Source organism: Agelaius tricolor, unplaced genomic scaffold (assembly GCF_023055355.1).
Source record: "Agelaius tricolor isolate 1412-34295 unplaced genomic scaffold, bAgeTri1.0.p SCAF_11, whole genome shotgun sequence".
In the NCBI taxonomy this organism is placed as follows: Eukaryota; Metazoa; Chordata; class Aves; order Passeriformes; family Icteridae; genus Agelaius; species Agelaius tricolor.
The window spans coordinates 3,453,547-3,474,946 of NW_027269271.1; the positions used below are offsets into that span (position 1 = coordinate 3,453,547).

Below are 21,400 nucleotides of genomic sequence, written 5' to 3' on the forward strand. Positions count from 1 at the left end.
CACACAGGCCTGGTGTTCCCATGGGTGCCCAGCTGTCCCCAGGACATCCTCATTCCCTTTCTTGCTGATCTGGCCATAAATCATAAAGCTTGGAAACAGCTTCTTAAATGGGTGACTGGGTTGGATTCAAGTGGCTGTTGGCCTGAAACTGGAACTCACTGTCACCTCTCAGTCCCGTTTTGGTCAGCACTTCACAACTGAGTCATTAATTGCGGTGGGCAGGCAGGAGAGCTCCTATGGACGGACACCGGCTCTGAGCAGAGCAGTGCCTTCACAAGGCCCTCCCTTTTGCTATTCATGGAGTCCAGGGAAGGGTTAAATCCCATCAGCAAGGCAGCCCCTGCTTTTAGGGTGTCTGCATCCCTTTTTATGAGCCGGCAGCGTGGCCTGACAGCTGTCCTTGTGGTGACAGCTCTCCTGATTGCAGCCGGTGTCAAAGCGCATCCTGCTGGGGGTTATAAATCCCGGCTCCTTCCGATGGCCGCTGACCCCGCCTTTAATCGGGGGTTAAGCGGAGGCCACCGGGGGAGCCGCGGCTGCAGCCCGGGCTGTGCGCTCGGTGCTGAGCAGCCCCTTCTCCTCGGCTCCTCTCCATCCATCCAGCCACTCCCCAGGAACACTGAAATCATCGCTGCCGCCTCTCCCAGAGGAAATCAAGGCTTCTCCAGCAGCGGTGGCCACGTGGCTGTGGAGTGGGCAGGCTCCCTATCCTCCTGGGCACTCCGGCTTCCCTGCAAAGCACCATCTGTTCGGCTCTGTCTGCGCCGGGCAGGGCAGTGGGAGGGGATGCTGGAGGGGAAATAAATAATAAAAATAAAAAAAAAAAAAAATTCATCATCTGAACCCTGAGGATTAATGGAGTCGGGAGGCGAACTGCGCTGAATGGAAATTCATCTTCACCCGTGCCACTGTCAGGGCTGCCACTCTGGCCCTTGACAAATCGAGGGTCCCAGGGTGTGATAAATCCAGCAGCTGTGCTCGTCCCCAGGGATGTCCCCAGCCGGCTCAAGGACATGGCACCAGACGAGAAAGCCACCTTTCCCTGTGGGGAGCAGCTCCCCATCCCCAGAAGCTGCCACCGTACCTTCCTTGGCACCTCTGCAAGTCTGGTTTCTGCAGGGGGCTGTGCCCCCCTTCAGCTCAGCCTCACCCACACCCCCACCTGCTTCCTCACCAACCTGTTTCCCCTTTTTGACCCCTTTTTTATCCTTTCAATATAAACTCCAATCACACATTGAATTTATTTTAATGAGACATTACTGCTTGTCCTTTTGGATCAGTAGAAGACTGCAGAGTAATGCAAAAGACACTCTAATTACTAAAGGAGTCAGTCGGTTGCTTTATAAAAACACCCAAAATATGATTAAGACCAATTGCTACCAATGCAAGAGGAAGCTGCCAGCTTCATGGCCTTGTAAGGCAGGTTTGGCTTCACTAGGGTCTGAGTTGCACAGGCTGAAGGGAAAATCCAGGCTCTGGGACTTCTGCCGATGTCAGCCAAGTCCAGCTCTTCAGTGTAAAGAGTTTTCCTGATTTTCCTGGTTCTTTTTCTTTTAGCATCCTTAGGTAAGACATCCTAGGACAGAGAAGAGCTCAGGTTGAACTTGACTCTATCTTAGAGAAAATGAGGATTGAAAAAACAGCTACCAGTAGAGGTGTGGGGAATAAAATGTGTGCCATTAACAGCTGTCCCAGGCCATGGGCACAGTCACATGGAACTGGTGCTCCAGGAGGTGGTGGCCTCAGCTATAACCCATCTGAATTTTGTGCAGAGAGAAGGGAGGGACAAAAGCCAGGAGCGAGGCAGTACTGAAGATGTCGTGCCTGGGATGTGCTGCCTGCTCCCCGGGAGGTGCAGGAGGCAGGTGAGGGCCAAGGGCTTACAGATCCATTATAGATGGTGAATGCTTTATAAATTCTGGGTACAGAAGCAGGCAGGGAGTGCTTTCCCAGGTGGCACTTTGGGGTCCCTGCAGTGCTGCAGTAGCACTCTGGGGCCCTTCCCTGGATGGGAATGAGCCTTAGCCAAGCTGTCCCAGGGGATGCCCTGCAGATCCCTCAGCTCCCAGCACCTCTGACTGGACTGCAGGCTCTGGGTGCTGCTTGCACCCCCTCAGTACTCCTGGTTTTGCATTGCTCTCGCTCTGTCCTTTCTCCTTCCCGTGCTCTGTTGGATCCACAGCGATACTTTGTGTTCTGAGCTCTGCCCCGCCGTGCTCTGCCGAGCCGGCGTTTCCTGCCTCCAGCTACAGCCACCGCTCCAGAAACGCCCAGCACCGCCACCTCTGCCAGCATCCCCGCACTAACCCTTCCCTTTCCCCCCTCCAGCTGCCACCTGCGAGTTCCTGGACATCGTGGAGCTGCTGCTGCAGGCGGGAGCCGACCCGGGGCTGCGGGACCAGGAGGGCTGCCTGCCCGAGGAGGTGACGGACTCCAAAGCCATCACCCGGGCTCTGCAGCAGCACGGCCCCGGCCAGCCCTGAGCCCCGGGGCACAGAGATGCTCTGCAATAAACACCCCTTGCCCCGCTCCCTGCTGCCCTCCCCAGACACCTCGGGGGTTCCAGGGGACCTTTTAAAGCACAGGGTCTGGCTGGGCTCTCCAGAGCGAGGGCCAAGCGCATGCCCTGAGCAGGATGGCATCAGAGCTTGGCATGCTCTGACCTTCATCAGTATTGAGGGGGGAGGGAGAGGGGAGAGGGCCTGGAGGAGGCCCCAGGTGTTATTTTAATGTATCAAACGCAGTACTGTATGGGCTGTCTCACCAGAGCAGTGTGGGCTGACCTGTCAGCTCCTCCGTGGGGATGCAGGGCCAGGTGAGATGCTCATCTCTCCCGTTCAGGCTGAATTTTGGTTTGTTTGTTTTTTTTTTCCCTGGGTCCAAACAAATAATATAAATAAAAGCACAGTGTTGGGATCAAGCCTCGATGTGTTTGTTTGGTTTTGGGTTTGTTTTTTTTTTTTGCAGAGGGTGACTTGGAAGCCATAAGAACAGGAGGCAGCTCAGTGCAGCCACAACCCTTGGGAAGTTCTGCTGGAGCTCTTGTCCTGGGGAGGGAGAGCTGCAAAGCCAGCAGGGTCATACAGGTGTCTGTCTGTCCCTCTGATTCTCAAACAACTCATGTTGCTAATCAGCCTCTCCAAGCTGACAGGACTTTTACCCCTTTGCTGAATTGAATGGCTTTAAACACCACCTCAGCAGCTCCTGTTGTGTGCCCATCCCTGGAATGGCTCCTCCAGGGCTGAGATCTGGTAAGAGCTGAGCACAGATAAGCCTGCACCCACCCTGTCACCCCTCTGGATCTGTCTCAGACACTTCATGATCTTCTCAGCTGGTCAAGTACCCAGAAGGAGGGAAAAATTGCCTTGTGGCCACGGCCGAGTGGGTGTGGGATGATCATGGGGTTTGGTGCTGCCTCGTCAGAAAACCCCAGCTGGGCCCATGGAGCTGCCAGGGTGGGTTTGTGCTGAGGGAGGAGGCTGCTGCTCTGGGTGGGTGTGTGGCAAGAGGAGTCCATGGCTTCCCTGTGGGATATTGCCATGAGTTTGCTTTTCCCAGACAAGATTTACAGCCTGGGGGGAGCAGAGGAAATATCCATGGCTGTGGCAGGAAGCTGCTTGGGCACACGTGGGCCTTGGCCCCTCACAGTGTCTGTGGCTCCTGCCAGCATTTGCTGACGCTGACAAAATCACTGTGCTGGCTCCACCACACCACACACAGCACAGGCTCCCTGCTGGGGACACAATGGCTTGGGCAGGCTATTTCCCAATAACTTAATATTAAGCAAGACCCATCCATGGCTTCTGCTCCCCTTGGCCCTGCCCAGGGGAGCTGCAGGCTGGCTCATCACAGCCTGGTGCTTTTGCACCTGGATGCAGATGAAGCAAGGATGCCAACCCTAGTAGTGGGGTCGCACTGACTTTAGTGGCACCAAGGTTGGGGACAAGCAAGGCCACCTCTCTGCAGGGCAGTAATGCACAGCCACTGCCTGGCTTGATGGACATGCTGGGTAATAAAAAATCTCTGTTAAAGCCAGGATGAAAAGCAGCAGCCACGGTGCTGGTGCTTTCAGAGAGCACATTTGGGGCCGAGTGCTCAGCCCTGGAGATGTTTATAGCACTTTAGGTCTGTTTGTGAGGTTGGAGCCTTTCCAAAAAAAAAAGAAAGCAGGGGTGGGGGTGGGGGGGGAGGAGAGAAAGACATATATTATTGTTTATAATCTGCTTTATTCAGCCAAACCTTTCCCCCAGCAGCCTTGTGGATTGCTGTTAAATCCCTTGGTGCCTTTAACTACCGATACAGAAAGTGGTTAATGTGCATTCGCCCTAAGCTTGGCATCTACTCCAGGAAATCACTTTAATTGAGAAGCATTAAATGTTAAAATGATTAAAATATAGAAAGCCAACACACAGGTGCCCATGGAGGGGCTTGGAGCCCTCTGTCCCTTCCATCTCACCTGTGCCTGCTGAGCGCTGTGGTGGCACAGCCAGGCACCCACTGTCACTGCTGCCAGGGGGCAGGAAAGCTGTGCCACCTTGGGCTGCCATGTGGCACCCATGGGGATTCCCACCCAGCACAAACAGGACACAATGACCAGTGCCACTTGTTCCATCACCAGGGATGTCAGTGCCACCATCCAGACACGACCCCGGCAATCCTGACCCCAAAGAGCCAACAGTGCTGGGGCAGGTGATGCCAGTGGTGAGCACTGCCCTCCCACTGAGGAAGAAAATCCCAAAGACAGAAAATCCCAAAGACAGCAGCTGCTAAAAAGCATCCCGAGTTTATTTGCCATCGCTTTCCCTCACGGCGAGGGGTGACTGTACACATCTCATGCCAACACACTAGAGGCAGGGTACAAAAGCAACGCCCTGGGCCCGAATCTGGGGGCAATTTGGGGGGATCATTTCTCCCCCAAGACATGGCAATAAATAAGGTTTTATTCTTTAAAACTTTTTATTATTATTCTTTTCGTTGGGTTGTTTTATTTTTTTTTTCCTTTTTATTCCCCCAGGAAACAAGACTCTCACTTTCTGGAACTGTACAAAATTTACACAGCGAGGGGAGGAGGCATTTGGCCTTGTTGAAGGGGGATGGGAGCAGCAGGCACAGCTCTGCCCCGTCCCCCTCCCCACCAGGGCCGGGAGCTTGGCACGAAGCAGCACCCAAGGCTGGGGAGGGGGAGGCACGTGGATGCAGCTGGGGCAGCTCCTGCAGCACCAAGGCACCCAGCTGGGGGGGCAAGGAAGGACAAGGACAGACCAGTGATGTGCTTTCTCGTGTGGCTTTTCTTTTTTTTTTCTTTTTTTTTTTTTTCTTTTTTTTTTTTATTCTTTTTTTTTTTCCTCTGCTTCTGCAGCCTCCACAGCTCTGGAAGGAGCCTGGACTGACTGGATCCACCCCCAGCCCTCCCTGAAGGGCAGCCTGGGATCATCAGCATCACCCCAGAGACAGAGAGGGTGCAGGGACCCCATGGCCAGGGCATCCCTGTGGGGCTGGGGCAGAGCTGGGCACCCTGGGCAGGGAGTGTGGGGCTGGATCTTATCCGTGGGGCTGAATGTCTGAGGGTCGGGGGTGTGGCTGTGCTGGGGGACATGGGCATGTGGCTTTTGAGCAGCAAGGGCTCGTGCTGAGTGAGCCTGGCCAGGAGCAGACCCATGGGGCTGGTGGGATGTGCCAGAGCCTCCGGGATCCTTCCTGGCCACCTGCACTCACCCTTCAGTATCCACGGTACCGAAGGAGGAGGATGACCCCCACCAGGAGCATCTCACAGCCCAATCTCCCCTTCCCGCCACCACGCTGGTGCTTCTGCTGACGACATTCCCGTTCCCTTACGTGGGAGGAAATTCTTTTGCAATGCCCTCAGAGCAAAGGTTGCCCACCTCTCCCGCCCACCGCTCCAGTGGCTGCTGTGCAGGTGCCAGCCCCGGGCATCCCGGCTGGCCCTGCCATGGCACAGCGTGCCCAGCGGGCAGCCCGGGCTGGAGCCAGTTTGGTTTTATTCCTTCCCCTCGCGTGACCATGGTACAAAGCAGCGACGCTCCTGCGTGCCCGGGGTTGAATCACGGCCGCTGGGCCAGGAGCAGGCAGGATTGGCCCCTGGGCAGCGGGGACACGGCCCCGGCAAAATAAACCCTTCTACAATATAGACTTCTCTTTCTGCGGAGGCTCCGGGCAGCGCCGAGCTGCGTTTGAACACCGTATGGAAAAATAACTCTTGAGAACAGCAGCGGTGCTGGGCAGGGCTGCGGGGCTGGCGCGGGGGCCGGGACGGGCTCTGCCACCCCCGATTGTTCTTCTCTCCCTCCCGCCGGCCCCGCCACGGCCGGGTCCTCTCTTGTGCTTACACCCAAAGGCATCCGTGCCCCCCGCCCGAGCACAGCCGCCCCGGCCACGGCTGTCCCCCCTCCCTGCAGCCCTCCAGGGCCGATTCCCATGGGATCTCCTGGGAAGCTCAGCCGCCGGCGGGTGCCCTCGGTGCTGCGCTTGCGGGCCGGGGGGAGCGCGGGGGCCGGGGCGGGGGCGAGCAGCGCTTAGAAGGGGGGGTGATCCATGTCGTCCAGCCAGGAGGCCGGGCTGGTGGGAAAGTCTGGGTACCCGACGCTGCTCCCCGTGGAGATGTCGGAGGTGGGGCCCCCCCCGGCCATGGCCCGCAGCGTCTGACTCACCCCCTGCGCCCCGTGGGCCAGCCCCAGGCTGCCGTCCATGGCGTAGTCCAGCCCGTTGAGCAAGGGCCCGTGCGCCGGCAGGGAAGAGATGGAGGACGGCGACTGCGGGAGGCCGTAGGGGCTCCCGTCCCGCAAGTCCTGGTACGTCTGTCCCGTGCCCTCCATGGAGAAGCCGCCGTTCAGCAACTGTCCGCCCGCCACGTCCCCCACGGAGCCGTAAACCCTGTTGTTGTTGTTGTGGCCGAGCTCGGAGAGGATCTGCTCGTCTGCCGGGGACAGGAGGGAGAGCGGAGGCGGGGGGTGAGCGCCGGGGGCAGCCCCGCGTCCCCCCGGGCCCGCTCGGCCGCCGCGCTCACCGCGGAAGCTGAGCTCGCTGTCGCTGACGCCGCAGTCCTCGGCCGAGCTCTCCTTGTCCAGCTTCCCTCCCCCGCGGCTCCGCTTCACGCTCTTGTAGAACTGCCCCCAGCGATGCCGCCCCGCGTCCTTCTTCAGCCGCTTCTCCTTGGCCCGCCGGTTCTGGAACCACACCTGCAGCGGGCAATGGGGACAGCGGTGGCACCCAGGCACTCCCGCCACTCTGGCAGCCCTGCATGGCAGCACCCCTGCAATCCAGCGCCTCTGCAACCCAGTGCTCCGGCATCCTGGCACTCCTTCCATCGCCAGCACCCCTACATCCATCCCAGTACCCCCACATCCCAGCATGCCAGCACCCTGGCACGCCAACATCCTGCTATGCCAGCATCTACACCCCACTGCAACCCAGCACCCCCGAACCCTGCAAACCCGTATGCCAACCCCCCAGCTCCCACACCCCCCTGCAACCCAGCATCCCCGAACTCTGCAAACCTGCATGCCAACACTCCTGCCCCCCAGCTCCCGCAACCCCCTGCAATCCAGCAGCCCATCATCCCTGCAGCCCAGCTTCCAGGCGCCCCAATGCCCCTGTGACCCCTGCATCCCCTCAACCCAGCCCCCCAGAGGCTGCATCGCCCTTCTCTCGGGGCAGGGTGCAGAGGGGCACCGCGGCCTCACCTGCACGACCCTCATGTCCAGCCCCGTCTCGGAGGAGAGCTGCTCCCGCACATGGCGGGCGGGCTTGGGGGAGTTTTTGTAGGCGTTCTTCAGCGTTTCCAGCTGCTTGGCCGTGATCGTGGTCCGGGGCCGCTTCGCGCCCGCCTCGGAGTCATCTGCAAGCCAAGGAGCCGGTACCAGCCCCGAGCAGCAGCAGCAGCAGCACACCCTGGGGAAAATCTCCCCAAAAGCGGCTGCCCCGGAGCCCCTTCCCGCGGGTAACCCAGCGGGTACGGAGCCCCCGAGCGTGCCGTGCCCCTGGCAGCCTTTTCGGGGTGCCTACCGTTCTGCTTGGCCGTCTCGTAGTCCTCCTTGCAGACCAGCCGCCCGTCCTCCATCAGGTAGAACTCGTCGCCCGTGGCCAGCTGGCGGCTGCAGATGATGCAGGCGAAGCAGTGCAGGTGGTACACGAAGTCCTGGGCTTTGCGGACCACCTGGGTCGGGGGGATGCCCTGCTGGCACGCCGTGCATTTGGTCCCGAAACGCCTGCGGGGGGAAGAGGGCGAGCCTGAGCCCCCCGGCTCGGAGGGGTTTGCCGGGATGGGGAGCGGGAGACAGGGCAGAGTTGAAACCAGCGATCAACCTTATTATGCATGACACTTCACACGGCGGGGGTTTATCTTCCTCAGAGTGAGAGACCGGCCTAATGGAGCCGAGGAAGGTTTGATTTTAATGATTCTTTTAACTAATGCTTATAGGCTGCCTGATTTTTCCCCTGCAAGGACAGTACATATTTCATCCACATTAATACCAAATAAATTAATTACGCCGCCCCGCTGGCATGATGAATCCCGGATTAATGCAGAATGATGGGGCTCTTACACCATAACGATGGCCTGACAGGGGCGTGGGGTGGGGTGGGGCACGAGCAAAGCTGCCAGCAGGGCTGCAGGGAGTGTGCAAGGTGGGGGTGAGAGTGGGACGAGAAGTGTGGAAGGAGCACGGTGCAAGGAGGGTGGGAGCAGCGTGAAAGAAATGTGCAAGGATGGCACAGGAACGCTGCAGGGAGTGGGGAAGGTTCGTGCAGTGAATGTGAGTGTGCAAGAATGGTGCAGGAAGTGTGCAAGAGAATTCAGTGAATGAAGGGTGACTCGTGCCATGAGGAGGAAGACAGAAGTCAGTGGATGTTCCACTGGTGCTTTTGGTAACAGATGCTGGGACTGAGCTGGGGCAGATCCCCACCTCCCACTGGCTCCACAGGGCTCTGTGAGGTTTCCCCTGCTCCCCAGAGCAGCCCTAAACACCCCAGAGCAGCACAGAGCATCCAGGTGGCAAAGCTGTCAGAATAAACCTGCCCCGTCTGCTTTGAAGGAGCAGGAACAGGAACGCCCCGAGCAGGAACAGGAGCGCCCCAATCCCTTTGGCCCCAGCCCGAGGCTGTGGGGACAGGCAGTGACATTTGAGTGCCAGGGAGTGCAGCCACTCCAGGCACCTCTGGCTGTCCCCTGAGGCCTGAACAGCCCCAAAAATCACCCTCAAGCCCCACGACTGCTCATCCCCTCCGGAAATCCAGGGCACAGCCACCACAGCTGGGTCTCTGAGACTGTCCCTGAGCCACCCAGGGATGGGTGGCAGGTACTGGGCATGGGTGGTGCCAGGGGGATTTTGGGGTGCTGGAAGCAGAAGGTGAGAAGGGAAAACCTGATTTGTCTCATTTTCTGGATTTGTATCCTAAAGGGAGAGTCCCTGGACGTTTGCTGGGGACACCTCAGCTCTCCTGGAGTCAGAGGGGAGGGAAGGTGGGAGAGGAAGGGGGAAAGAGGAAGAGGAGTGGAGAGGAGATGGACAAGAGGGAGGGAGGGATGAGGAAAGGATGGAATGGAGGATAAATGGAGGAGAAATGGTGGGAATGGAGGGGAGGAGGAAGGAGGGTGGGAATGGAGGGAAGAAGGAAAGCAGGAGTGAGAGAGGGATAGGATGGACAGAGGATGCTTTTCTGCTCCCAAGGCTGAGCTGGTGCCCACTCTGCAGCCCCCACCCCCTGCCCCTTCACCCCCTCTCACAGAACACTGTAAAAGCCAATTTAACAACTGTCCCCACACCCCAGGGTGCTTCCACTTCATCTGGGGACACGGGGCCCGGGACAGCAGAGCCGAGGACCCAGGGCTGCAATTCGGGGGAAGGAAAAAAAAAAAGAAAATAAAAAAATCAGAAATCGATCTGATCCTTTCCAAAGCAGCTCCTGCATTGCCAAGTGCCTCCGAAGTTGGGCTGAAATCCTCACGTGCCCTGCAGGTTCCCAGCCCGAGATCAATGAGCGGTTAAGGAAAGGTGAGGTGCGAGCGCCGAGCTGCTATTGATTGGCACCAAATAATCCAGGCAGGACCTCATCTGAGAAAGTCGCTGATCTTTCAACTCCAATTAACATTGATTACCCGCACCTTTTGGGCGACTATTTAAATGACTCGGAGATTAATAGGCTGGAAAATATCAGAAGTGAAGTGTTATTACCCAGGCTGGAGTGGCCGCTTTGACCGTCTCCGGGAAGGAGAAATCCGAGCTGCATCTTTGGTCCTGATGCTGATGAGGATCTGGGAGAGCCTGGGGATGGGAAGGCAGGGAAGTCCTGTCTAGGGACTGATCGGAATGGCTTTAGGATTGTGGTCAGGGGCGGTGTGGCTGGTCGGGAGCGGGAGCTGATGGCACAAGGGGGTGGCTTTTAGTCCCCGAGGGGCAGCAGCTGCTGCATCCAAGCACTGAAAGGCACCCCCCGGCCGGGATCCAACCCCCAGCAAAAAACCTTCTCTATCCCTTGGGAAAACTCCCAAAATTCACCGGCAGCCAGGGATCAGAGCATCCTAAAGGCAAAGTCCATTTTTAATGGGGAACGGGTTGTCCTGTCTCGTGGGAGCAGGGAAATGCCAAGGCTGGGGCATCGCACAGCTCAGAGGCAGCTGCCAAGGCAATCAAATGAGGTTTTCACGCTAATGGGAGCAAAAAAAACGATTAAAAAAAAAAAAAAGAGGTAAAAGGTGAAGGTAGAGAAACAGCATCATCACATCCCGAGGAGGCGAGGGAGGCACTCGGGAGGAGGAGGCAGCGCTGCCGGCGCCTTGCGCGGGTTTCTCCTGCCCTCTAGCTCCGAGCGGGGCCGGGGCCACCGGAACGGCCGCGGGATGTCACCCCCGGGACCTGAGCACCAGCACGGGGGAGGGACCGGAGCACCGGGGAGAGCTGGGGCTTTGCCATGGTTACATCCCAACAAGCAGCACCCACCGGCAGCCGCTGCAAAGCGCCGACATCCCTTTATTGCCACAACAACAACAACAACAACAACAACGAGCTGTGTGAAGATTTTTGGAGAAGTTCTGCTTAAAACTGGGCTGTGCGCTTGCTCCGCGGGCAGGGAGGTGCTGCCTTAGGGGGGTGCTACTCACTTGAAGAAATCCTCCTTGCAGTAGACGCTGCCGGCGCGGGAGAAGCAGCGCTCGGCCAGCTGCATGTGGCAGTCGGCGCACTTGAGGCAGGAGCTGTGCCAGTGCCGGTCCAGCACCTTGAGGATGAACTTGTCCAGGATGTGCTGGTTGCAGCCGGCGCACTGGGGGATCTCTGCCCGGAGAGGATGGAGAGAAGAGCAGCGTCAGCCACCGCAGCCCCTCGGGGCTCCCAAAACCCTGCCCGGCCGCATCCTGGGGCTTTTGGGCGATGCCGCCCCGCAAATCCCCGCGCATCCCCCTCTGCAAAGCTTTGCCAAAAGCCGATCCCGGCTGGGTCGGACGGACACACACGCGGTGTTTTTCCTTCCTGCGCCCCGTTTTTCAGGCCGTGTTTTCCTCTCTGCCACGCGTTTTCCCTGCCTGCCTCTCCCCGCCTCTGGAATGGCACAACCACCAAGCAGGGGCACCGCTCCTTGCCCCCACTGACTCACACATAGGGAAGCAGATAGATTTGGGGGAAGAAAAAAATAAAAAGGAAAAAGGTTTTAAAAGAAAAAAATATTAAAACAAACGAACAAGCAAACAAACAAACAAAAAAACAAAAAAAACCAAGCAGAATAAATTTTTTTAAAATGAATTTTTTTTAAAAGAAGAAAGATTTTAAAAAGGAAAGAATATATTTAAAAACTACAAAAAAGGGAAAATATTAAGAAAAGGAAAAATATTAAGAAAAGGAAAATTATGAAAAGGGAAAGTATTTTTTAAAAGGAAAAAGGCATAGAATTAAAAAGGGGTTTTTTTAAATAAAAAAGGGAGATACGAAATAGGTAAAAAGCGAGGAAGATAAAAAAGGGGAAAGATTTTTTTTAAAGGGAAAAATATTTAAGAAGGAAAAAAAAATCACAAGAAGGAAAAATGTTTTTTAAAAAAGGAAAAGGAAGGAAAGGTTCAAAAAGGAAACTGGAAAAGGAGAACATTAGGCAGAAACAAAAAAAAGAAAAGCAAAAAGAGGAGAAACAAAAAAAACGTGAGAGAAGAGAGGAAAGGAATGGTACAAGGGAGGAAAAGAATAAAAGGAAAAGGGGGGGCAGGGAAAGAAAGGGGAAAGGGAGAGAAAAAGGGGAGAAAGGGAAAGAAAGAGGAAGGAAAGGAAGAAAAAGAGGGGGAAAAGAAAAGAAGAGCGGGGGGAAGGAGGAACAAACGGGCAAAGGAGGAAATAAAGAGCGGGAGGAAGGAGGAAAAGAGCACAGGAAAATCTCATCTTGCTACATCCTCGAACATTATTTCAAAATCCTTTGGGGTCCTGCCACGTACCTCAGGGGAGCTGATCCCATCCCTGCCCAGGCTGGACACTGCAATCCCCCTCAGACCACGGCTTCTGCCCCATGAACCGCGCCATAAATTAAAAATTCATAATTCTACGGCTTCTAGAGGTCCCTCTCTCCCTCCTTGGTTTGGGAACACCGGCTCCCTCCAGCACCACGATGTCCAGGCTGGGTGTGTGGAGCCCGTTCGGGGCAGCGCGAACGCCGCTGGCACCGGCGGGGGCACCGGCCCCAGGAAATCCTTCTGGGTCGTTTCATAAACGCGTGTGCATCTCCAGGAGACACGTTTTGTGTCTAAATGATCATTCATGTGAACACGGGTGTGTTTGCATGCACCCGTCCTGCACTCTCGCAAAGCCAACAAAGAGATTTCCCCTTCCTAAAAGCAGCGACGCGGCTCAGTTTCAACAAGCAAACAACCGCAGCCGAGAATAGGATATCTCCCTTCAAATTTCCAAAGAAAACTAATTTTTTTTTAAGAGGAGACCGATTTTCCTCCCAATTTCGCTGTAGATGCACGGCGCCATCCCCACGCACAGGTGCCTGTGTGTGCAATGATGCCTGTGTACGCACACGGCATGATAATAATAATAATAAAAATAATAATTTCAACAATAACAAAAAGGGGAACTGCCAGGGGAACCAGGAGATGTCCCTCTGGTTTACAGAGAGAAAATATCTCAAATTCAAGCCCCGCACCCTGCTTTGTGCTATGCCACAGAGGCAGCTGCCTTCCTGCCTCGCATTTATTGCGCTCGTTTTACCTGAATTATTTTACAGAACAGGAATAAAGTTAATGGGTACTACTGGTACGTCAGGAACGAGGAGCTGCCAGGCTGTGTTTGCCCACCAGCACTCCCTGTTGGTGTGCACGGGGTGCTTTGGATGCTCCTCTGGGGGGGACACAGCCGCGGGGTCCCCCCTCTCCACCGGGGACCACGCGGGCGATGCCGCAGCCTCGGTGCCAACCGGGGGAGGGGGAAATGTGGGGGTCCCCTCGGCCCCGGGAGGACACAGCCCACGCACACATGTGCATCCCGGGCGGGATTTGGCCGTATCCCCACGAAAGCCCGAGGGCAGATCCGCAATCCCCCCCCGCCTCGCCTCCCACGCACGGGCACCCGAGCCACGGCCTGGCCCCCGCCGCCGCCGCCGCCGCCGTGATTTATGAGCGGCGGGTCCACCTTCCCATTCCCCCCTCCCCGCCCCTCTCCCCGACGGGAAAAATTGGAGAAATATCGATTGAAACGAAACAAACTGGCCGGTGGCCGCAGTAATCCCCCAGACCGCAAAAGGGAGCGGGGGGAGATGCGGGGGCAGCGCGGGGCACAAACAGCCCCGGCCCTGGGGCTGAGTCCTGCTCCGGACTAACAAATCCCAGCTCTGGGGCTGAGTCCTGCTCCAGATTAACAAATCCCGGCCCTGGGGCTGAGTCCTGCTCTGGACTAACAAATCCCAGCCCTGGGGCTGAGTCCTGCTCCGGACTAACAAATCCCGGCTCTGGGGCTGAGTCCTGCTCCGGATTAACAAATCCCAGCTCTGGGGCTGAGTCCTGCTCCGGACTAACAAATCCCGGCTCTGGGGCTGAGTCCTGCTCCGCTCAGGGGCAGGGATGGAACCCATGGGGGTCCGGGAATACGGGGGAAAAGCGGAGCCCAAAGGGGCCCGGGCCGCCGGTACCGGAGCCTGCACCGAGCCCAAGGAAAGCGCCGGTCCGGGGATTCCTTCAAAAGTCTTTCTGCGGGGAGGAAACCTCATTCCTTCACATGCAAAAAGCTTCCAATTCATTTCTGTGCTGCGGGCAAACGACTTTCTCGGCGGCGATCAATCACTCCCCCCGCTCCAGCCCCTTGGCCGGAGCCTGCCGGCAGCCGGGCACTGTTCCCGCAGCCTTTGGCACAAGTTTTGACTCCGGTGAGATTTGCAAAACAATATTCATAAATAATATTGGGAATTTTATTTTGAACAATCCCGTCTGCAAGGCTAAGCGAGGCCTGTCGGGGGGGTGGTGGGGGGAGAGGCTGCTCGGCTCCCCAAAATCCTGCAGGAAGAGATGCTGTAGGACACAGCCGCTGCTAAAATAAAGAAGCTGGTGGCTAAAGAGAGAGGAAAAACTGTGATTTAATAGCGATTAAAAATTGAAATGTCACGGATTTTCCTCTCACACGCGATGAAATATCGAGGTGCTGCTGGGGGCTTCTTGGGAAGGGGTTCCCTGCCCAGGGAGAATTTCCTGTGGCTCGGAGGGGGCCGTGTTCTGTGGCACTGAGGCAGGATCAGGCCCCAAATCTGTCACGACATGAAAGCAGGTGGCTGGGAGCTGGCAGCGGCCGCAGGGCTCAGGCTGGGGCAGCGGGAAAACCACAGGAGGATGATTTCCAGCAGCCCAGCCTCATCTATTTTCTTTCTGCCTTTTTTTTTTTTCCCGCACAAATAAGTATAATATTAATTATTATTATTGTTGTTAATAATAATAATAGCATTACGGGAGATACAAATAGCAATATTCGTAATAATAATAATAATAATAATAATAATAATAATAGTATCTCGTTGGATTATTTCCTGCTAATTCTTGATATCCATCAGTCAGTACAGGAATGACAATGTCATAGGCAAGGGAGTTTGTTGGCCCCGGGAAGGGCCAGATCAGGGAGCTATTCTGGGGCAATGCAGCTCCACGGTGGTTTGGGCACCTCATTTTTCTCTTAAATCAAGGGATTCCGAGGCCATAGAAGTGACCCAGCGACCCGGAACCGGCCTGACTCAGGATACGGCGGTGGGACAGACCCTGCGTGTCCCCGTCCCTGTCCCCGCACCGGCTCTGTGCTCCTGACCGCGATTTCCCTTCCCCTCTGCTGCGGTGAAATTGGCTGAACGGGCCCTCCCGTGTAACCCTCCCGCAGCTCGGCAAAGGGACCGCACCGAACCGGGGGATAACGGCGACAGCTCCCGCGGCAAGAGGCAGCACCGAAAAACCCACAGAAAACGAATTCCAGCCGCCCGGGGGGGCCGGGGCCCGGAGCGGCGCGGGGGCTCCGCGGGGAGCGGGGGGAGCCTGTCCCGGAGCGGGCCCCCCGTGCCCCCCGTGCCCCGGCCGGGCCCGTCCCGCCCCTCCTGCACCGCCCCGGGTCCCTCCCCTCAACTTTCTCGGCGCCGCTGTGGGGAGGGGGCCGAGCATCGCCCCGGTGGCCCCGGTGGGGTCCCCCCCATTCCGGGAGCGCGGCGAGGCCCCGCTCTCGGGAACGGGGAGAAATAATCATAATAATAATAATTAAAATAACAACAACAACAACAGCAGCAGCAATTCCCGCGCAGGTGGCCGCCCGCGGAGGCCCCCCCAGCCGCCCGCCCGCAGCCCCCGGGCGCACCGGGGCACGGCCGAACCCCCCCGGGATCCACAGGGAGCATCCACGGTGCCCACGGGACGCCCCCGCGCGGGGCTCGGCCCTGTACGAGCCGCAGGGGGGACAGACAGCCCCCGTGGGTCACCCAAGCTCGGCTCCAGCATCCCCCCTCGGGGCGCGCCATCCATCCCCACGGGCTCCATCCAGCCCCGTGCGCGCCCCACGGACGCGCTACCTGTGGCTGCAGGGCTGCCGGCACCCACAGAGACACGCAGGTGATTTTTGGATGGACGCGGGTGCGGCGGCATCGCTCAGCCAGGCTCGCCATCCCGGTACCATCCCGGTACCATCCCGGTACCACCCCGGTACCGCGCACGCACCACCCTGGGCCCCTTCCCACCGCCGCCTGTCGCGATAAACGATATCAGCGGCTGTCGTGCGCTGCGCGGGGCGGGCGGGGGCCGGGGCCGCACTCACACTCATACTCACACTCACACTCACACACACACTCACTCACACACACACTCATATTCACACTCACGCTCGCACTCGAATTCACGCTCACACATGCACAGCCGGAGCCGCGCCGTCCTCCCCGTCGGGGCCGGGCCCGCATCGCTCCGCTGCCCGCCCGCCCCGGGGCACCGCTCTCCCTCCCGCACCCTCCGCATTTTCGCGGCCGTGAACGGCGCTGCCCGCTGGGGAAAACGAACGGAAAGTGCAGAACGGGAGCGAACGGGAGCGGAGGCACCTGCCCGCCCGCAGGGCGCTGCCCCGCCGGCCCGGGGCCGCCTTTGCGGCAGGGAGCGAAGGAGGGAGAAGAGAAAAGCGTCCTTACGTTGCACCGGCACACCGAGGATCTCGGGAAGCCCCTTGACAGCCCCTTCGGCAGCGAGCGCAGAGCTTTGCATCATTTTATTGGCCCGGGGGGCGGCGGAGGGGAGAGAAGAGGGGCGGGAGAGCCGCGGGCCGGGCCGGCGGAGCCCGGCGGCGGGAGGTGGCGTGTCCCGGTGCCGTGTCCCGGTGCCGTGTCCCGGTGCCGGTGCCCGCCGGTGCCGCCCGCCTCCCATTCATTCCCCTGCGGGGAGCGCGCCTGACGTCACCGCCCGCAGGGGGGCGGGGGCGGGACGGGCCCCCCGCAGCCAATCAGCGCCCGCTCCTGGCCGCCGGAGGCGGGGCCTGGGGCGAGGAGGCGGGGCTTATGCGGCGGGGGCGGGGCCTGCGGGGAAGGGGCGGGGCCGGTCCGGCGGTGCCTTTGGGGACAGAGAGGGACAGAGAGGGACAGAGAGGGACGAGCCCAAGGCCGCGGGCGGGCTCCGCTGCCGGGGCTCCGGGACCTGCTCCCGCTCCATGGAAGGCGCTGGCGCGTCCCCGCTCCGGGCACAGCCCCCGCCCTGTCCCTCGTGCCGCTGGGAATGGAGGCTCAGCCAAGGGGCTCTTCCTTGGCTCCGGCGGACGGCGGCGCATCCCGCGGCACCATGAGCTCCTGCCCAGCGGCTGTCACCCCACAGGGCGCTGTGACACATCCCTGGGGCCCGTGCCAACGGTGCCTCCCCAGGGACACCTCTGGGCACGGACAGAGCCGGCCCAGCTCGGCAGCGCTGCTGCGTGCCCAGCCTGGCCGCCCGCTGGCCGTGGTGGCACAAGGGTGGCGGTGCCGAAGGCCTCGGTGTGGCTGCGGCCATCGTGAGGATCCTCGTGGGGCTCTGCTGAGGGAGAGCCCCGAGACAACGCAGCCCCCAGCACTGATGTGGCTGCACCTGGCAGCCGAGGGCTGAGCAAGGAAAGTCGCCGAAATGGGGCTGAAGTTAGGGTGGGTGCCCCCAGCATCGCCTTTCATGCTCACCGTGTCACCAGCTCGGGGACAATGGTGCCAAATGTGCTGGGCCGTCCCGCTCTGCTCAGGGAGCAGGGCCGGAGTCCCGAGGTGGCGCACGGCAGCTTCTGGCAGGTGAGGGAGGATGTTCACCCAGCCCAGAGCTCAGCTCGGGTGTGCCCATGCCAAGCCTTCGTTTCCACACTGTTAGGATGAGGCTTTTCCCACCTGAAGAAAACCTGAAACCCTGCCCCGTCAGGAAATCTGCAGATGGGACAAGCCAGCAACTGGAAAATAGGTTTAAAAATAAAAGTAATAAAACCTAAGAAATGTATTAAGCTTGATGGTTCCTTAGGAAAAAAAATTGAATTTTTTCTATGAGATTCTGGGGTTTGACCCCCCTCAAAGCTCCATTTTTACCAGCAAACCCCCTTCCCCCTCATAGGGCAGCTCTGTGCAGAGACCGGTGTGCACTCATACAGGAGAGAGCTCAACCCTGCAGTTCACAGAACGCCAAAATCTGCTTCCCACCCCAGGGAGGTGGATGCCAACCCCTCCCATCCCATCCCGTCCCATCCCCTAAATCACGCTGCAGCTCCTAAGTGCATTAAGCACCGCCAGACCCCGGCCGGCCCCGGCCACCTGCGCTCCGCAGCCCCCTGGGGCAGGGGCCACCGTGTCCCCAAGTCCCCAGGCAGCCACAGCGTGGCTCCCAACACGCAGAAAGGCAGGTCCCGCAGGCAGATTGACGGGAGAAGTTTAGCCGGACGCGCGGACAGACGGACAGACGGACACTGCCCCATCGCCGCCCTGTCCTGCTGCTATGCATTTCCAACCTATTTCCCTAATTATCCCAGCGCTGCCGGGAGTCACCGCGGTCTCCCAGCTCTCTTGGCACGCTCTGATTTATCTCTCAGCCGGGATAAGAGCTCCCTCCACCCCCTTCTCCTCGGGGAATTCAATTTTCATTCATTTTTCTGCTTTGCCAGATTGATCCAGCCCCCTCTGCCCTGCTCTGGATCACTGCTGGCAGCGGTGAGCGGGCAAAGGGAGCACCGAGCCTTCACCTTGGGGAAGCATCGTGCTGACGGGGGGGAGGGAGGGAGTTGGGGGGCTGCCACCATCAAAAAAACCACCCCAGCAGCATCTTCCCAGTGCTGGCTCACACATCTCCCCAGCAGAGCCTTCATCCCTTCCTCTCCCGGTAGCACGGCTTTGTTCCCCTCCATCCTTCCTGCTGTCCATCTGGTCCTTATGTTGGTGGGGATCTTTTGGTCTCTTTAGGGATTTTTTAGGTCACTTTGGGCGCTTTGGTCTCTTTTGAGTTTGTTTTTCCCATCTCACAGGAAGGAGAGGGTGGTTGAGATGGGCATGAGGTGCTTGCCCAGCAAATCCTCTCTGTGCCACCCAAGATGCTGCTGGGTCCAGGTGGTGCCCAGAGAGGGGGGTTATATTTGGTGGGTGTGAAATGCTCCCCCTCCAGGCTTTCTCCTCCTCCCAGAGCTAAATCAGAGCTAAGGCTCGATGGTGAACCAGCCTGCAGAAGGGTGATTTTCATCAGGTTGCATTTCTGGGGCACTTTTGGGGGCTCTGGCCCCACACAGATGCCCTGCTCCTTCCTTGGCATTGCCTGGAGCCCTGTGGCCCTGCAGCCAGGGGAAGACAGGAGCAGCATGAGGCGATGGTGCAAAACCCACAGAGGAGCAGGGATGCTGCTCCCACCCCTTCCCTGTTAATAAAAGGCAGGTAAACCCCAGAGCCTGCGACAAGGCACAGAGCCAGCCTCCCCTTGTGTGCCCCGGCCCTGGCACATTGGAATTAGGGCTGGCTTGGACACTGTGGCACCGAGGGGGACATCCGTGCATTGTCCCCTGGTGCAACAAAAGGGTTTCTAGGCAGAACTGGGGGAAATGTAAAGGAATATAAGGAAATACAAGGAAAACTGGAAACTATAAAGTCCTGACTCGTGCCTGGAGGGTGCGAGTGCAGCTCTGCCCCAATCAGCAAACCCCAAACGGGTTTGGAGGTGCCAGGGAGCTGAGCTTTGTGCCACTCATGCAGTGAGTTTTCCAGGTGACAGCCCAGCTCCCAGAGTCCCCTCGTGTGACAAAAGCAGCTCCTCCAGAACAAGGTGGGGACATCCCTGCAAGTCCAAAGCAGCCACAGTCACCTCTTGGCATGAAGCCACCTCCCCTCTGGGCAGCATCGGCCGCAGCACCCCGAGCCCCACCGCCCCCGAGTCTGAATTATCCCAATAATTCCCCCCTCTCACTTACATCCCTATAGCAGGACAAGCACACCGAGAGCCGGGTACTCACCAGCAGCCAGGGAAAGCCTCTCCCCTCGCAGGCAGGGGCGTTGCTAATTGTAATTGAAAATTAATCGGCGCTCAGCGAACCCCCGGTGGTTTTATGGCTGCAGCGCGGGTGGAGAGGGGATGCCGGCGGAGAAAGGCTCTTCCCTGCCGAGGAGGGAAAGGGAGGACGGGCAAGGCTGGAAGGAGCGAGCGCTGAAGGGGTGGGAAGGTGCCTGGCTGTGCGGGGGGCTGGCCACCGGCCTGGCGGAAAATTAAATTGCACTTGAGGGTAAATTGTATTAGGGAATAGCGGCCGCCCCGCGCCAGCCCGAGGCCATTTGGGTAATCAGCCCCAGGGACCCGTGGCAGCGCCGGGAAGGGGTGACCCCATCAGGGAGGGCACCTCGGGGGCTTGGGCTGGGTCCCCGGGACAGCCTGTGCCACCTGTGAGTGCGGCCACAGCAGCTCCCGCCGAGCAGGGCTGAGGGGGCACCTGTCCCCAAGCCGTCCCGAGAGGGGGACACAGCGTGGGGACACAGCGTGGGGACACTCCGAGCCCTGCAACAGCCCCGCTGTGCCCTGCACTGGGGCTCCCCGGTGTTGGAGGGGGACACCCCGGCGCCACAGGCCGGGAGAGCCGGGGCCGGGAGGATCGGGACTCCACCAAACAGGATTACGGAAAGTCAATTTACTGGACTCTCTTTTTCCTGCGTGCACAGCAGCTTTAGGCTGCGGGCCTGCCGGGGATGCTAATCTGGGCATCCCGCTAACCCCTTTCCGGCAGCGCCCACCTCCCCGGCCCTAATCCCCCCTCCCTGCACCTGCTGCACCCCCTGCCCACCCCACCGGGGTATTTGGGGCTGAGGTGACCACGGGCAGCCCCGCACCGCAATCCCACACAGGGGAGCAGCTGGCGGGGGGGAGTTATTGATGCTGGGGGTGAACCCCCCAGGGAAATCAAGGAGAAGGAGGCAGCAGGGCTGCAGCGCTGAGCCCCTGCCCATCCATCACCCGCGGTGGGCAGGGCCGGCTCCCGGCTCGGGAGAGCCAGCCCCGCTCCGGGCCGGGACCGGCCCGCTGAGCACCGCCCAAGGGACACGGCCAAGGCCAAGGCCGGGCGGGACAGACAGAGCTGGCAGGACACGGGTGCCAGCCCCACAACGCCTGGAGGCGTGACCGCGCGCAAACACTAAAGGAAAGATGGAGAGAGACGATTTATTTGACGGGCAGGTGAGGGAGGAAGGGCTGCAGGAGCCAGAGCTCCCAGCGGCGGAGCTGAGCGCCCTCCTCCCCATCCCGCCAGCCCTCGCCTCCCACCTGGGCAAAGTGAAGATATCAAGAAAAAGGCTCCAAATCGGATTGACACCCCCCCTCCCCCTTAATAAAGTTTATTATCGGCCGGGCTCTAATCCTTTTAAATCCCCCACGCGGGGGGATGGGCCAGGATTAGGGGAGGGCAGCGTAATCCCAATGAATTTGTTACAGGGGGATTTAGACAGC

The 21,400-nt window shown here is 58.9% G+C and overlaps 2 protein-coding genes across 2 annotated transcripts in view; one reads left to right on the plus strand and one right to left on the minus strand.

Annotated features, from left to right (window-relative positions):
* ACBD6 (acyl-CoA binding domain containing 6) overlaps positions 1–2,925 on the plus strand; it is an 82,183-nt gene extending 79,258 nt beyond the window's left edge. Inside the window, exon 8 of the mRNA XM_071435847.1 lies at positions 2,329–2,925. Coding sequence (XP_071291948.1) covers positions 2,329–2,483 — 155 coding nt within the window. The 3' untranslated portion in view covers positions 2,484–2,925. The remainder of the gene's footprint in view (positions 1–2,328) is intronic.
* Positions 2,926–5,797: 2,872 nt separating this feature from the next.
* On the minus strand, positions 5,798–16,717 carry LHX4 (LIM homeobox 4). The gene is made up of 6 exons (XM_071435612.1): positions 16,627–16,717; positions 11,117–11,288; positions 8,023–8,225; positions 7,701–7,855; positions 7,025–7,196; positions 5,798–6,934 (listed from the first exon to the last, which is right to left on the minus strand). Exons 1-6 carry the CDS (start codon positions 16,700–16,702, stop codon positions 6,534–6,536), a joined length of 1,179 nt encoding a protein of 392 aa, XP_071291713.1. The 5' UTR covers positions 16,703–16,717; the 3' UTR covers positions 5,798–6,533.
* Between the last annotated feature and the right edge of the window lie 4,683 nt (positions 16,718–21,400).

What these genes read in the sequence shown, in the direction of transcription:
- LHX4 (XM_071435612.1), bottom strand. Translation starts at nt 16,702, where the DNA reads ATGATGCAAAGCTCTGCGCTCGCTGCCGAAGGGGCTGTCAAGGGGCTT. An exon ending in CCTCGGTGTGCCGGTGCAAC is followed by an intron (nt 11,289 to 16,626) that starts GTAAGGACGCTT and finishes CTCTCCGGGCAG; the next exon opens with AGATCCCCCAGTGCGCCGGC. An exon ending in TGCAAGGAGGATTTCTTCAA is followed by an intron (nt 8,226 to 11,116) that starts GTGAGTAGCACC and finishes TTCCCCCCGCAG; the next exon opens with GCGTTTCGGGACCAAATGCA.